Source organism: Papaver somniferum, chromosome 2, assembly GCF_003573695.1.
Source record: "Papaver somniferum cultivar HN1 chromosome 2, ASM357369v1, whole genome shotgun sequence".
NCBI lineage: Eukaryota > Viridiplantae > Streptophyta > Magnoliopsida > Ranunculales > Papaveraceae > Papaver > Papaver somniferum.
Genome location: NC_039359.1, coordinates 102,729,257 through 102,743,422, shown reverse-complemented (window position 1 = coordinate 102,743,422; position 14,166 = coordinate 102,729,257). Strand labels below are relative to the sequence as shown.

The 14,166-nt window shown below is 37.4% G+C and overlaps 3 protein-coding genes across 4 annotated transcripts; 2 read left to right on the top strand and 1 right to left on the bottom strand.

Annotated features, from left to right (window-relative positions):
* Positions 1 to 409: 409 nt before the first annotated feature.
* LOC113348621 (oxygen-evolving enhancer protein 3, chloroplastic-like) lies at positions 410 to 1,826 on the top strand. The gene is made up of 3 exons (XM_026592466.1): positions 410 to 793; positions 1,129 to 1,424; positions 1,550 to 1,826. The coding sequence occupies exons 1-3, from the start codon at positions 505 to 507 to the stop codon at positions 1,646 to 1,648; spliced, it is 684 nt and encodes a 227-aa protein (XP_026448251.1). The 5' UTR covers positions 410 to 504; the 3' UTR covers positions 1,649 to 1,826.
* Positions 1,827 to 2,024: 198 nt separating this feature from the next.
* LOC113348620 (eukaryotic translation initiation factor 2 subunit gamma-like) lies at positions 2,025 to 6,383 on the bottom strand. 2 transcript variants are annotated; one of them, XM_026592463.1, is made up of 9 exons: positions 6,247 to 6,383; positions 5,795 to 5,930; positions 5,606 to 5,667; positions 4,755 to 4,867; positions 4,572 to 4,674; positions 4,191 to 4,418; positions 3,880 to 4,098; positions 3,145 to 3,405; positions 2,025 to 2,602 (listed from the first exon to the last, which is right to left on the bottom strand). In XM_026592463.1, the coding sequence occupies exons 2-9, from the start codon at positions 5,898 to 5,900 to the stop codon at positions 2,300 to 2,302; spliced, it is 1,395 nt and encodes a 464-aa protein (XP_026448248.1). In that variant the 5' UTR covers positions 5,901 to 5,930; positions 6,247 to 6,383; the 3' UTR covers positions 2,025 to 2,299. The 2 variants fall into 2 exon arrangements, with proteins under 2 accessions (XP_026448248.1, XP_026448249.1); XM_026592464.1 differs by having other exon boundaries at positions 5,795 to 5,939; positions 6,247 to 6,347.
* A 1,068-nt stretch (positions 6,384 to 7,451) lies between these two features.
* On the top strand, positions 7,452 to 10,036 carry LOC113351700. The gene is made up of 4 exons (XM_026595639.1): positions 7,452 to 7,937; positions 8,391 to 8,596; positions 8,711 to 9,301; positions 9,496 to 10,036. The coding sequence occupies exons 1-4, from the start codon at positions 7,452 to 7,454 to the stop codon at positions 10,034 to 10,036; spliced, it is 1,824 nt and encodes a 607-aa protein (XP_026451424.1).
* The last annotated feature ends 4,130 nt before the right edge of the window (positions 10,037 to 14,166 follow it).

Below are 14,166 nucleotides of genomic sequence, written 5' to 3'. Positions count from 1 at the left end.
CATAGGGTACCCCTTATAAGGTTACCCAAGGTGGAACTATTGTTTTGTATGCCTAGAAAGATTTAGGTATGCCCAATATCAGGGTTCTTTTAATACCACGAACGTATCCCATACTGGGCTTCCTCAAGTGAGATAATTGCAAACGAGATGCAGAACGTTGCGCTTTTGGTCGATAATGTTACGAAATTTGATCGTCCCACCACCAAACCAACCCAATCTGGTTTACTTCGAGAGTGTTCGTCATGATGTAGAACATTCGGTTCCCAAAACAACACAAGATTCAGCAAAGATACGAATTAGATAACGTGGTACACGTGTCGCTGTCCGGTTCACTAAGCATAAGGACACGTGTTAAACGCTCAGTGGTTAAGATAAGATATGACATGATCAATTGAGTGTGGCAGCAGCGCCAGCTTTATCTACTCTCCGATCGTCGAAAATTCGTGACGGTACCTAAGGAACTCGGAGGAAGAAGAAAGAGGAGCAACGGCAAGCAAAGTAGTAATGGCGCAAGCTATAGCATCAGTATCTGGCTTGAGCAGCTTCTCACAAGGTACAAACAGATTGAATGTGGCTACTACTAACAGCCGAACGACCAGAAGTCGTGTTGGTTTCAGCGTTAGATCTGAGAAGAAGTCATCCGAAATGGAATCGGAGACTGCTCAGAGTAGCCGTAGAGCATTATTGGGTGTCTTAGCTGCTGGACTGACCACTGGATCTTTCTTAAAGAATGTGCTTGCTGATGCTAGGCCTATCGTAGTCGGCCCACCTCCTGCTCCTTCCGGTGGTCTACGTAAGTTCATTTCATCACTTTCAGAAAATTATTTGTTTTGTTTCATAGTTGAATCTTGATGTATGGATGGTCTATCCACATTTGCATTGCACTCATTTCATTAGCTTTGCTGATTGCAATACAAGAGAATTGATAGCTAGGTAAATCCAGACTAGTCTAACACATCTCTTTCTCTGGTCCACGAAAAACATATTCTTCTTTGGAAAATATACCGAGCATAATTGGATCTTTACATGGCATGTATATGTATCAACTGCAATTGCTTCGATTAATGTAAGCTGAAATCTAAGTATTTCATTCTCCTGGATATGTCTAATTCATGTGAACATTTGTAGCGGGGACTCTAAACTCTGATGAAGCAAGGGACCTTGATCTACCCCTAAAAACAAGGTTTTTCCTACAGCCTAAGACTCCAGCAGAAGCAGCTCAGAGAGTAAAGGAATCAGCGCAAGACATTATAGCTGTGAAGACACAGATAGACAAAAAGGCATGGCCGTATGTCCAGAATGACCTACGATCCAAGGCCGAGTATCTTCGTTATGATCTTAAAACTATCATCTCTGCAAAACCAAAGGATGAAAAGAAATCATTCAAAGAACTTTCCGACAAGCTCTTCCAAAACATCAATAGTGTAAGTACCTTGGAACTTCATTCATTTATGCCCCAATCCAATTAAATAGGGAGTATATTTTTATCTATAGTTGTTTGTCAAATGCATGCTAACATTGTTTATTGGTTTGGCAAATGCATTTTTAGCTGGACTATGCTGCAAAGAAAAAGAGCACTCCTGAAGCAGAGAAGTACTACGCCGAAACAGTGACAACATTAAATGATGTTCTAGCAAAGATTGGTTAAGATACTTGTCAAGAGCTAAACATCCATTATTTTATTCTTCTTCCTGATGAAACTGAGTTTGGCATGACTATTTTGTCATCCCCAAACAAGCATTGCTGTATTACTTTTTTGTATGATCAAAGGATGAATATAACCATTAAAGTTATGACTGCAATAATACGACCACTCTTGAGTAGTCTCTTGTGATTACCAATCTTAGACTGAAATAAAGCCTTCCATGTTTATCCAAGTTAATCCACCAAGTTTGCAGGACATAAACAAATAGCCAATGAAAGAATAACACCAAAACAAAGAAAGCAAAAATCCACATCTCCTGAAACAAAAGATTGCCAAAATTAAGTTTGAAATGTGGATGTAAGATTAAATAAAACACTACTAAAATAGGAAAAATGCCATAAACTATAAAAACTAAGAAATTATAGATCTTCAAACTATCAATCATTCAATTTGATGAGAAAAAACGAAAAAAATTAAACAAAATAATAGTAGGTTTTCTTCTCCATCTAACAAAAATTGTGCCAAGTAGTTCTCTTCCTAACCACATTCTCACAAAAAAATATGAGTTTCCTCGGTCCCTCCCTTTTTGTTTTCAGTATCACTAGTTTTTACTCAAGCTGGGTACTTGCTTTTTGTTTACCACTCGGTTTTTTTTCAGATGGGACACGGTGGGACTTCAAGAGTGCTACCTGCCTGGATCTGTCCCCACCCAATAAGACGCCAATGCTTCTCAACACGTCGACTGAGGGCAACCTTCTCTCCTTTGCTAGTGCACACAGGTGACGTTAGTTGAAGTTTTGCCAGATCGTTCTTCACTGCAAGAACTCGTGCCCCTGTAGACATAGACCCAATGTTCAACATAAGAATCTCTCCCTTAGCCAGCTTCGATACCTTCCCTTGCCTCTCTGTACCCTTTGTTCTCACTCCCAGTAATCGCCTGAGAAGGAAAAAGTTCACCTGGAAAAAGGAAAAAAGAGCAACACTAAGTCATTCCTTAGTTTAGAAGGATTTTATTACTTGTCACATAGCAACATGCTACTAAAACAATGAACTGTCAGCTAAGACTTGGTAGATTTAAGGGAAATCTCGCATCTCAGGAATAGCAGCTTATACAGCTTCCTAATCTCTGATTGCTTACAAGAAATATACAACCCCATGCACTTAGCCCTAGGAAGAACAAGAAGGAAGATCTTAAAGAACCATCGAGATATTACTGTTCAGAGAGGAGACTGATTAAATTTGACTATGTGACGAGATTCAACAAATTATTGAGACACTCAGCAACCTAACAATTCCAGGCTCCCAGTAAATAACACAACCAGGGACTAGCAACCGACCAATTTAGACCTCATCACCATATAATAATGTTTTTGGCTTCAAAATGAAATATAAAATGGTTGCTCAAAAACTGGCCATATATGTGAGCACATCCAATCATAATGCAAATGAATTTCACTACTGTTAAACGCGTTGAGTATTTTTCAAGTTAAGCTGCGTACCTCAAGTTCCACAAACACGTCTGGGAGTGACCCAACCTCCCCAAGAACCTGACCCACCAGCCTATCAGCCCGAGTCAAAGTGGGATCCATCGTGGTCCCGACCCCAATCAGACCACCAGGAACAGCAAATTGTAGCTCATTTTGTTCGGCAAATAAAGAAACTATTCTGGAGTAGATGGGTGTGCACTTGATGGCACCACTTTCGTCTTTCAAAACGATACCAGGTCGCACCTCAATGAATTGGTTCACCCTCAAAACACCCTGATAAAACAGCAATCTGTCAGAATTTGTTCTGAAACAAACAAGTATCAAAATAGGAAATATAACAAAGTAGTCCTCGTCTGATCAATCCTATGCTATTCAAGAACTAGTGAAGCTATTTTCATCTACCGATTCAGATGCGGTCCGCCTTTCCATGCATCATTCCATTGTACAAGAATGAGGTCAACATTCTTGAAACAACTAAAAGCAATGCTAAATGGAGGTTCAGAATCATGAATCATCAGAAACCCAAACCAGTTCATGCAAGAGATTAAGACTTGCTAAAGAAACCAAATCATCGGACATATGTATAGGATTACCCTATAGCTTCTCAATTTGGGGCCAACATTTAAACCGTGACAGAAACTCAAGAGACAGATGGATAAGTAAACAAGGTTGTTATCCTGATGCCACCAACTAAATTATAAGAACTCAGACGTGCTGAAACTCAAAAAGAGAAGAAAATTATCATACCCTGAGAATACTTCCACCAGCAACACCACCCTTGATTTCATCAACCTCGGACCCGGGCTTATTAACATCAAACGATCGGATGACGATCATGTTAGGCGGCGAAATGAAATTTCGCTCCGGAATGGGAATCCTTTTTACGATATACTCGCATACAACATCAATGTTGTACTTTAATTGAGCAGAGATTGGTATAACAGGAGCACCATCAGCAACTGTTTTCTGTAAAAAATTGAGTTCAGAAGTTAACACACTGAAGTTGGCTAATAAAGTTTCCAATGGATCATATAGAGGTCAGGCCACAGATAATAAACCTGAATAAACTTCTGGATAGCTTCATGTTGATTAATGGCTACATTTTCTTGGATAAGATCAACTTTGTTCTGAAGGATGATTATGTGTTGGAGACGCATGATTTCCACAGCAGCCAGATGCTCTGAAGTCTGGGGTTGGGGACAGCTTTCATTGGCAGCTATCAGAAGCAGTGCCCCGTCCATGATTGCCGCTCCATTAAGCATGGTTGCCATAAGAATATCGTGACCCTAAGGGAAGGAAATTATGCAAGGCAATGGATGTGATCAGACCACAAATAATTGAAAAAACAATGCCAAAGAAGACCATTGACAAGAACTACATCACAAGGTTTTGTCGCATACTAACTGTAAATCACAACAGTTAACAGTAAATCATTTTACCGGGCAGTCGACAAAAGAAACATGTCTCAATAATTTCATTTTTGCAGTTTCAAACCCAGGCACATCGCATGCAGGGGTATCTTCTTTACCACTGCCATAGGCCCTGCAAGCAAAAATTGAGTGAAAATTTGGATAACTGCTGGAACTAGAAGTAAAAATTATACACTTTGAAGGTCCTCATACTTGTAGCACATAGGCCGAGGGCACCGTTCATCTTCACACTTGTATATTTTTGCATTGGCATAACCAAGCTTAATTGTGATGTTACGCTCCAATTCATTTTTGAATCTCACTGTCTGTATATGAATAACAAAGGATCTTAGAACTATGAAAAGATTCATGCAAATAATATCTACATTCTTTAGTGAAACAATCCCAACTTACTGATCATTCTCTGTAAGATTCTGAGTTGTGGCCAACAGAAAAAGATTAAACATTGAACAGAAGCCAAACTAAGACTAAATCGACATATTACAGAAATCAATGAATTACATTAGGGTGACCACATCCCCATCTAACTTAATTATAATACCTCCTTCATCACATCATATATATCTGAGTAGTGGCTTTAGCTAAAACAAAAACTCTTAACACTCAGAAGACACATGCCACATGCTTCCTACATCAGCTTCAGTAACAAAAAAATGTAATCCTACCAGAAGAAAATTCATTCAGTTTTGACAGGGGATAGATTTGTAAAGGTCACAGCTGTGCAGTAAATTTTGCTAGGCGCTAAGGGGGGGCTTGAGCCTAGAAGGACCGGGGGATTAGTCAAGGACTAGATAAAAAAATATAAGTTGTTTCCGATAATCACACCCTAGCAGTATGTTCGGGCAGATCCACAGTCTCCTACACACCATATAAAGGAACAGCTTGATTCAACCACAAGAACCAATTATCCGACCACACAAACATTTAAGTTCATCCTCAATTATATAAACGATTTACTTGCTGAATTAAACTAAGCTAACAACAACATTTCAAATGCATCCACATTCTCACTACGCACTACCAGTGAGAGCAAGGGAATTTACCTGCACACCAGATATTGCTTTTACAACTGTTGATTTTCCATGGGCGACATGGCCAATCGTACCTATATAACAATATAACAACAACCGAACCAATTAAAAATCAATTCCAATTTAGGAAGTCCCCTAAGATAATCAAAATTCATAGATATTAAAAGCAGACTTAATTAACTTAAACAGTTTTTTTCTCACCAATATTAATTGTTGCTTGCCGTGAGATTACTTCAGGTGACAATGGATGCAACAGAGTCACATCCAATTTACTCAGATCCTGCTCCATCAAACCTTTCCGCGCCATATTGAATTCCTTCAACGAATACTTCAAATCCTGATAAAACTAAAAACAATAAGAATAACTAAAAGTACTAAACCTTCACAGACGAGACGGTATTAGGGTTTGGGTTTTTCAACTCTCCAGTTGTGGAGATTAGGGTTTGAAACTTCAAAACGACCAACTAAAACATTCACATAACTAAAACAAATCTACTGCAGACTAAAACACCAAAACGAATCTTGAAAAAAAATATAGATTATTAAAAAAAAAATTGTAAAAAAAAAGAGAAAAGATTCAACTAAAAGAACTTTTATATACAACTTTCAGATGAAATTATGGAAGAAAAACAACTGAGTGAGAAAGACCTTACAGATTTCTAGGGCAGATGATTTGAGATTTCTGCTGAAGCTGTTGTGAGAGGCGGAGGAGATATGAGAAGAAGATTACTAAACGAACTGATTCCAAAAAAAACCCTTGCTAGAGCTGAAAAGGAGTAAAAAAAAGAGGATTTTGTAGTGGGTACTAATGGGCCCACTTTATTTCGCAAACTGTTCTTAAAGCCCATTAAGAAAGACCAAATTGGCGCACAACCGGCAAGTAGCCAAGTAGGTGTTCCAGTTACAACGAGGGACTAGTAGAAATTGACGTTTAGTCCCAAAGTTAGTGGGCTTGGGACGCTTTAATCCTCTCATCTCAGGCCTAGTACTCTCTAGTCCAAAAAAGTCCCGTCTCAAACAATTTAATCAAAATATGGACGAGTTAGTCCAAAATTTGGGACCGATCCCGATTTTCCTATATTTCCAATATCCCGTAACTATCCTTGAGACGATTCCATACATAAATCGAGGATTTGAAATCGAAAATTTCAGATCTCAAACATGAGTTCAAAATAGGGAGCCGGACAGAGAAGAAATTTGTAGGCGATTTAACAGTTTAAAGAAATTTGGTTGCGATTCAACTTCAGGTTACTGGTAAAGTGTAGTTACGGGATTGTTTTTGATCTCAGATTTGGATTCACGTCAGATTTCAGAGATAGATCGATCCATAATTCAACTTCAGTTTCAGCGATTTAACAGTTTCATAGAGGTTAGGTTGGATTTCATCATTTATGATATTTAACGGAATTCAAATTCAGGTTAGTTCTGTTTTTGCTTCATCGTTGAATCTCTTTTCTGATATTTAGTTTTTATTTTTATTTTATCAGTTGATGATATGAATTCAATCTGTTACATCTTATTGTTTGTATGTTATTGATTTGATTTTTGGTGTATTTTAGCTTTTGATTTTCGTTAAATAATTTTGATTACTATTTTTTGGTGTTTGGTGTTATGATGCATGATATGAAATCGAACTGATATTAGATCATATGCTTTTGGTTTATTCAATTATGTATTCTAGTAAGATTCTGAAGCTTATATCTTCGATTAATCGATGGAGTAGTTTTGATTTGAAGTTTAATGTTATTTGATTTTTGCCTTCGATTAAATGTGTACTTTCCTGTACACTCTTCAAGTTTTAGGTTATGCGAATCTGAAACTATTATTATATCTTTTGTTATATGTAGGTGTATCAAATATGTCTGAGAAGTTTGTTCATGCTGTTTTGAATCATGGTGAACATTCTTCTGTGTTTCGTGTTAATACTTTAATCACCGTTGATGAATTGAAGCATTTTGCCTGTAAGCAGTGGAGGTCTTTGTCCCCTTTGAGTATACGTTTTTCCTATATGGATACTAATCAAGTAGTTTTTATACAAGGTGATATACAACTTCAAGGTTTAGTTGCTCTTGTTATTCAGATGAACAATGAAGATTTCTATTTGAATGTTGATGTGATTCTGAAGCATACTGGTTGTAGCACTAGTTCAAGGTCTTTGTCTCGTTCTAATTCTGGTTGTAGCAGTATTTCTGGTGCTAGTACTTCAAACTCTTGTGTAAGTGAAAGTCCTAAGCTTGTAAGGGTGGTCGATCATGACGCGGACAAGGCCAAGCCTCTCATTATCGATGAATGGCGTTATGTTTTTGACAGTATTGGTAGAGAATTTGTGGGTGGTGTTAAAGCTGTAAGGATTGTTGTTGATCAATACAAGATGTGTACTGGTTACAAGATTCTTATTCTTAAAAACGACAAGACTCGTTTTATTACGAAGTGCGAAGAAGATGGTTGTGGTTGGAGGATTCACTTTGGGCCTGTGAATGGTGACATTTCTCGGTTTGTGCTGAAAGATTCTAAAGTTATTCACAGGTTAGTGGTGTTCACTTGTTTTTTTGATCCATGTTATTGATTTTTAGGTTTTAATATGTAGACTTGTTTTAGGTGTACATTGTGGTGCACATTACTTGTTGTAGGCTTTTTGGGTGGCACTTGTGGTGTAAATTTCATATTCTTGCTTGGTCTGTGCTTTCTTTTTGCATGTGTGTTGTTGTTTTTGAGATTTTATTAAGTGTACAATGTGGTGCACATTACTTATTCCAGATTTTTTTTTTGTAGCTGTGGTGTTGGTTTGAGGTTGAAGAGTCCTGTGGTGAAAACCAAGTTAGTTAAGCATTTGATCGTTGATAGTATACAGGGTGATCCCACTTTAAAACCCAAACAGATCATGTCACTCTTTAAGAAGACTTATGGGTCCAATATTAAGTATCACCATGCCCGTAGAGGGAAAGAAGTTGTATTTGAAGATCAATATGGTGATGACGAGAAGTCGTATAGCGATTTAAATTGGTATGTGAAAGCCATTGAGCAAACTAATCCTGATAGCTTTGTGAAACTTGAAGTTGATGAAGAAAGTAGAAGATTTAAGCGTATTTTCATCTGTTTCGGTGCTTGCAAGCATAGCTATAGGTATCTCAGGCCCATGATTTACTTGGACGCTGCTTTCCTCATTGGTAGATTCAGCGGTACTTTGATGGCTGCAATATGTGTCAATGGAAATGATGGTTTTTACCCATATGCCTTTGCTATTGTTTTATCTGAAAATAAAGACAATTGTTTTTGGTTTCTAGATAATCTTCAACAAGTGGTCGATGATCGTCCGATTATTTTCCTTAGTGATCATCACGAAGGACTTATGCAGGGCATTCCAAGAGCATTTCCTGGTTCATATCACAGCTATTGCTTTTACCACATCAAGTGCAATCTCCCTATTGGAAAAGGTGATGCGAATTATAATGTCGTTATTGATTTGTTTTACAAAGCTGCTTACTCTTACACAGCAACGAACTTTGAAGAAGCTTTGTGGGGCATGCATGCAATTGGTTGTGAAAATGTTGCTAATTATCTCAGGACCATTCCAAAGAAGAAATGGGCAAATGCATTTTTCCATGTATGCAGATATGCTGCTCACTCTTCATCTATTGCCGAGTCATTCAATAACTGGATTCTTGAGTTCAAAAAGCTGCCTGCTTTTGCTCTTTTCGATGCGATACAGTGAGTTTTATGTTTAGTGTTTCATTCATTTATTTTTTACTGTCGCACACATGGATTTGCTTGATGTGTACATACTTGTACACATGTGTATATCTGTGATTCTGCAACTGTGTGTACATTGTTGTACACATGTTTTATCTGTATTTATTTTATATCATGTTTTGATTTTATGTTTTGTGTTTTTAGTATCTTAGTTTGAAGGTTATGCAGATGAATTCTAAGAGAAGGGTAGAAGGTCTTGAAAATTTTAACACTAGGATCACTCCCGTATACGAGGATTTACTAAACGAGAACATCATCATTGGTCGTACTAGGACTGTTGTTGAGTCTATGGAAAGATTGTATGAAGTCAGGTCTCCCCGCACTCATTTTGTAGATCTGTTGGAGAGAACTTGTACATGTCACAGGTGGAAAGTAAATGGTTTTTCCTGCGCACATGCTTGTGCTGCCATTCAATCTACAAGGGAGGACATCTATTCATTTGTTGAGCCATACTTCACCACTGAATGGTACAGCAGGACATACCAAGAGATCATCTTGCCAATCCCCAATTATGACAAGCCGCAGTCTTATGATCCTAGTGATAGGATTATTGTTCCTATTCTTGTGCCTCCACCCGGTAGACGAAGAGAACATCGTTTCAATAAGGCTTGGGAGAAGCAAAAGAGGCCTATGATGTGCACAAAGTGCTTCACTCTTGGTCACCACAACAGAGTTACCTGTCCCATGCCTTGATGCTTTTTATTATGTTTGATTTGTTTGAAAGATTCTATGTTTTTTGGTTTTTTACTTTTGGTAATGTCTTTTCATTTTTTTATTCATGGATAATTAGTGTCAGGATCTGTGTACCATTATGTACACCTTCCTGTGCACTTCACTTTTCTTACCTGTCTTTTTACACGTGTAGCATTATGTACACCTTGTTGTACAATGGATGCTATTAGTTTATTTTGTTTAGTAATATTCTATCTTTTCAGTTCTAATGCCAGTAATTAGTTTTTATTTTTGTTGTTTAATGATTGATACTAGGTTATTACTTTTTCTATTTTATGTTTGTGTTAGTACATGTGTACCATTATGTACACCTTCTTGTACCATTGCCTGTCATATTTTCTACTCTGTCAGAAACTGTGCACAATCATGTACACCTTAATATTTCCTAACCTGTAATACATACTTTAGTACTGACACAAGTCTATTTTCAGAACATCAATATTGAAACTAATAAAAAACATTAATTCAAGGTATTTATAATAGTGACAAGTCTTAAACAGAAAGTTGAAAACTTAAATTTGTCTGAAGATTAAAAATGTTTAGAAGAAATTCAGAAAGTGATCTTGAATGAAGATTAAAAACTCTTCTTCCTCTTCAATGGTTGCTTTCATGTAGTCTTGCGCCACTGATTATGCTCCTCGTCCTTCGCTATATCCCACACCTTTTCATACCTTCCGACTTTTGTCAACATCTTGGCCACCAATTTTGATCTCATTGGCTGACAAATGTCTTCGGCCTTCTGCTGACCTTTTTCCATACTTTTTGTTGTCTTCATACTTCATTTCATAAAGTAACAAGTATATATTAGACAGTCCGGGTTGATTCCTTGTGAAGGGCATGTCATGATGTTTAATTCGTGCTCTTCTATAGGTGGGTCACCCTTCAATGCTCTCTTCTTATTGAGTTCCACTTGTACCACATCTGCTAGTTTCTTTGCATCGTCTTTATATGACTGCTCATTTTCTGAGTGTAACGAGTTATACCATTTTCATTCCTTAGCTTCGAAATCAAAATTCAAAAGCGACCAGTGCAATCCCATCCTCGTTTGATATGTAGAGTGATTGATAGGGATTACAAGAACTTCCATATTCTCGGGCATGTCCCGTATGATATCAACCACAAGCTTTTGTACCTCGCTGGTGACATTATACTTGACATAGTACTGCAATTAATAATTTGTTAGAAAACAAAATTAATTAGGCTCACCTTAATCAGAAAACTAATAAGCATGTACACTACTACAGAAAACTAACAAATCAAACATTGTAGGCCTGAAAATAGGCCGTATATCCATGTATGATATACAGGTGTACACCTATGTACACACCTATATAAATTTAACAATCAAGAATTAGCAGACCATGTTTCAATCATAGATGCATATTGGTGTACATCTGTGTACATAGCTAAATAAATCTAACAATCAACACTTAACAGACCATGTGTCAATCATATATGCATATTGGTGTATATCAATATACACAGCTAAAGAAATCTAAAAACACATAGAACACGCCATGTCAATTAGGTGTACAACTATGTACAAAATATTAAAGTAACTATATATGACATTTCTTATTTGTTTTTAGAAACTTACACATGCAGTAGGACTTATAATTTCACAGCTCAGGTACTTTTTGTCATCTGGATGACGAATGTTATCTCTGACAAGTGCTCTTCTACGTCGATGGATGTAGAACTGGAGTACCTCTTGGTCCAGATATTTGTTGAACATCAGTTCACGAAGTACTCTTCCAACAATCAAAATATTGTCCTTGACTGTTGGATCATCCAGTCTTGTTAGTTGCCAAGGTACAGAGCTGCGGAAACATAAAGAAAACGTTAACATGGTGTAAAAATTTGTGCACATAATTTTTTTTATAAGATTCAACCATGGTGTTTTGTGAACTTATTTCATGCTTGCATAGTCGAAGAATTTTTGTACCCTTTTTTTGTCCTGTCCTGGTTGCATAGCATGGTATAGTGGTGATAGACGAACATCTGGCAATGGATGTGAGGACGATATACAACTCCCTTTCTCTTTATTGGAGCAAGATAGCCTGGTTCTTATCCCTCTTTGATACCCTTGCCTTTTGGATCTGCTTTTATCACAACTCGTTTGGTTTTACCCTCGGCAGTGAATTCAGGATCTAGCTTTCTTTTTGCATTTCTCTTTTGTGGTGTCTTGGACAACTTGCCAGCGGCTTGTGTCTTCAACATCTTTGATTCCTTCATCCTATTTGCTCTTGTCCTCACTGGAGTCGTATTCTCTTCTTCTACTTCTTGGCTTCTAAAAAATTCACTAGGATTTTGTTTAATGAACTGCACTGCTTCTTCAATGATCCTTTCTCGTACATCTTCATTGGATAATGATTTTTGCGACGACTCTTCTTTTGGATCTTCTTAGCTCAATAATGCAAAGCTTGGACAATCGTGGCGGGTCAGGGTTGCCATCTTTTCTTTCACTTCAGATGGTGTGTTCTGTAACAACCTTTTTCAAGCTTTACGAATACAGTTTCAGACAAGTTAGCTAGAAGGTCCTCAATTGATGTATAAGTATCATTTTGTGATTCTTCTCCTTGTGTGAGTAAAAGGACTTCTTTAGGATCCAACTGACATATGGCTTCAGCTGCAATTATAGTAGCTTCATCAATTTCAGCTGTTCGAGTGCCATCCATCACATTCTGGTCATCAAGGTTCACTTGGTCTTGTTTATCTTTATTGATTACACTTGTCTTTGGCATAGAAGTACTGAAAAATGAAATTTTTATGAGAATTTTCAATGGTGTATAGAGTTTCAAACCAATGTACAGTTATGTACACAAATTCAGAAGAAGTCATAAAGGTGTACATCCTTGTACACACATACTGAAAATAAAAAAAATATATATATTTATATAATCTGAGATCATTTTCTTTATACCTTTGCTTGTTAGAAGCTTCATACCCAACTACTTTGTCAATTTAATCAGTTTGAGCAGTATCCTGGTCATTAAGGTTCATATGCTCTTCTTGAACTTCTTGAACTTCCTTTGGCAGAAGAGTGCTGAAAAAAATGCAATTTTTTTAGAAAATGATAAATCACTAAGGTGTAAATATTGATACACACACAGAAGAAATCACTAAGGTGTACATATTGGTACACATATATAGAAAATGAGAAGAAATGCGAGCTACACATATACCTCGGCTTGTTACCAATTATAGACTCAACCCCTTGGCTTGTTCCATCCTTGCCATCCTCTTCTTCATTTGCCTCATTGGTCTTTGGTGAAGGAGTGCTAAAAAGATTCAAGTTTTGAGAATAGGTATTAGATTTCACACACTGGTGTATGACTATGTACATACATAAAAAAAGAAATGACTTGCAAATTTAAAAAAAAATGATGTTGTACCTTTGCTTTTCAGGAGTTTCAGACGGAACTTCATTCCTTTCAGATTCAGTTCCATGCTCGTCATCACCACCTTTGCTACCCTCTTTGTCATTGTCATGATCATGCATATCACCACCCTTACTACCCTCCTTGTCATTGTCATCACCATCATCATCATCATTATCATCATCATTATGATCATGCATATCACCATCTTCATTGTGCTCCTCCTTGTCATTGTCATCACCATCATCATCATCTTCCTTGTGCTCCTCCTCAACCTTGTCATCCTCCTCCTCCTCCTCATCCACATCCTCCTCAATCTCATCATCTTCCTTGTTCTCCTCCCCATCATCCTCATCATCCTCCTCCTCAATCTCCTCATCCTCTTCAGTTTCAAGCCGTATTTCCTTTGCACATTTAAAGATTTCATGCAAAGTGTAATTATGGAAATCATTAGCTTCTCTTTCTGTCAAGATCATTAGACCAACTTCATTAACTTTTAGTCTTTTCTCTTCAATGAAAATAAGAAGCCTTTCTTGCCTATCCAGAACTTCAGTAAGCTCCTCATCCAACTCCTTTCTTCGCATATCTGAAATGCGCAGCTTTTCCTTCACAACATCTATGCTATTTTCTTGCTTCTGCCTCCGGTACTCATCCAAAAGCAATCGCTCTTCATCAGTATAAGCCTTCACCCATCCTGGTTGCATCTGAAAA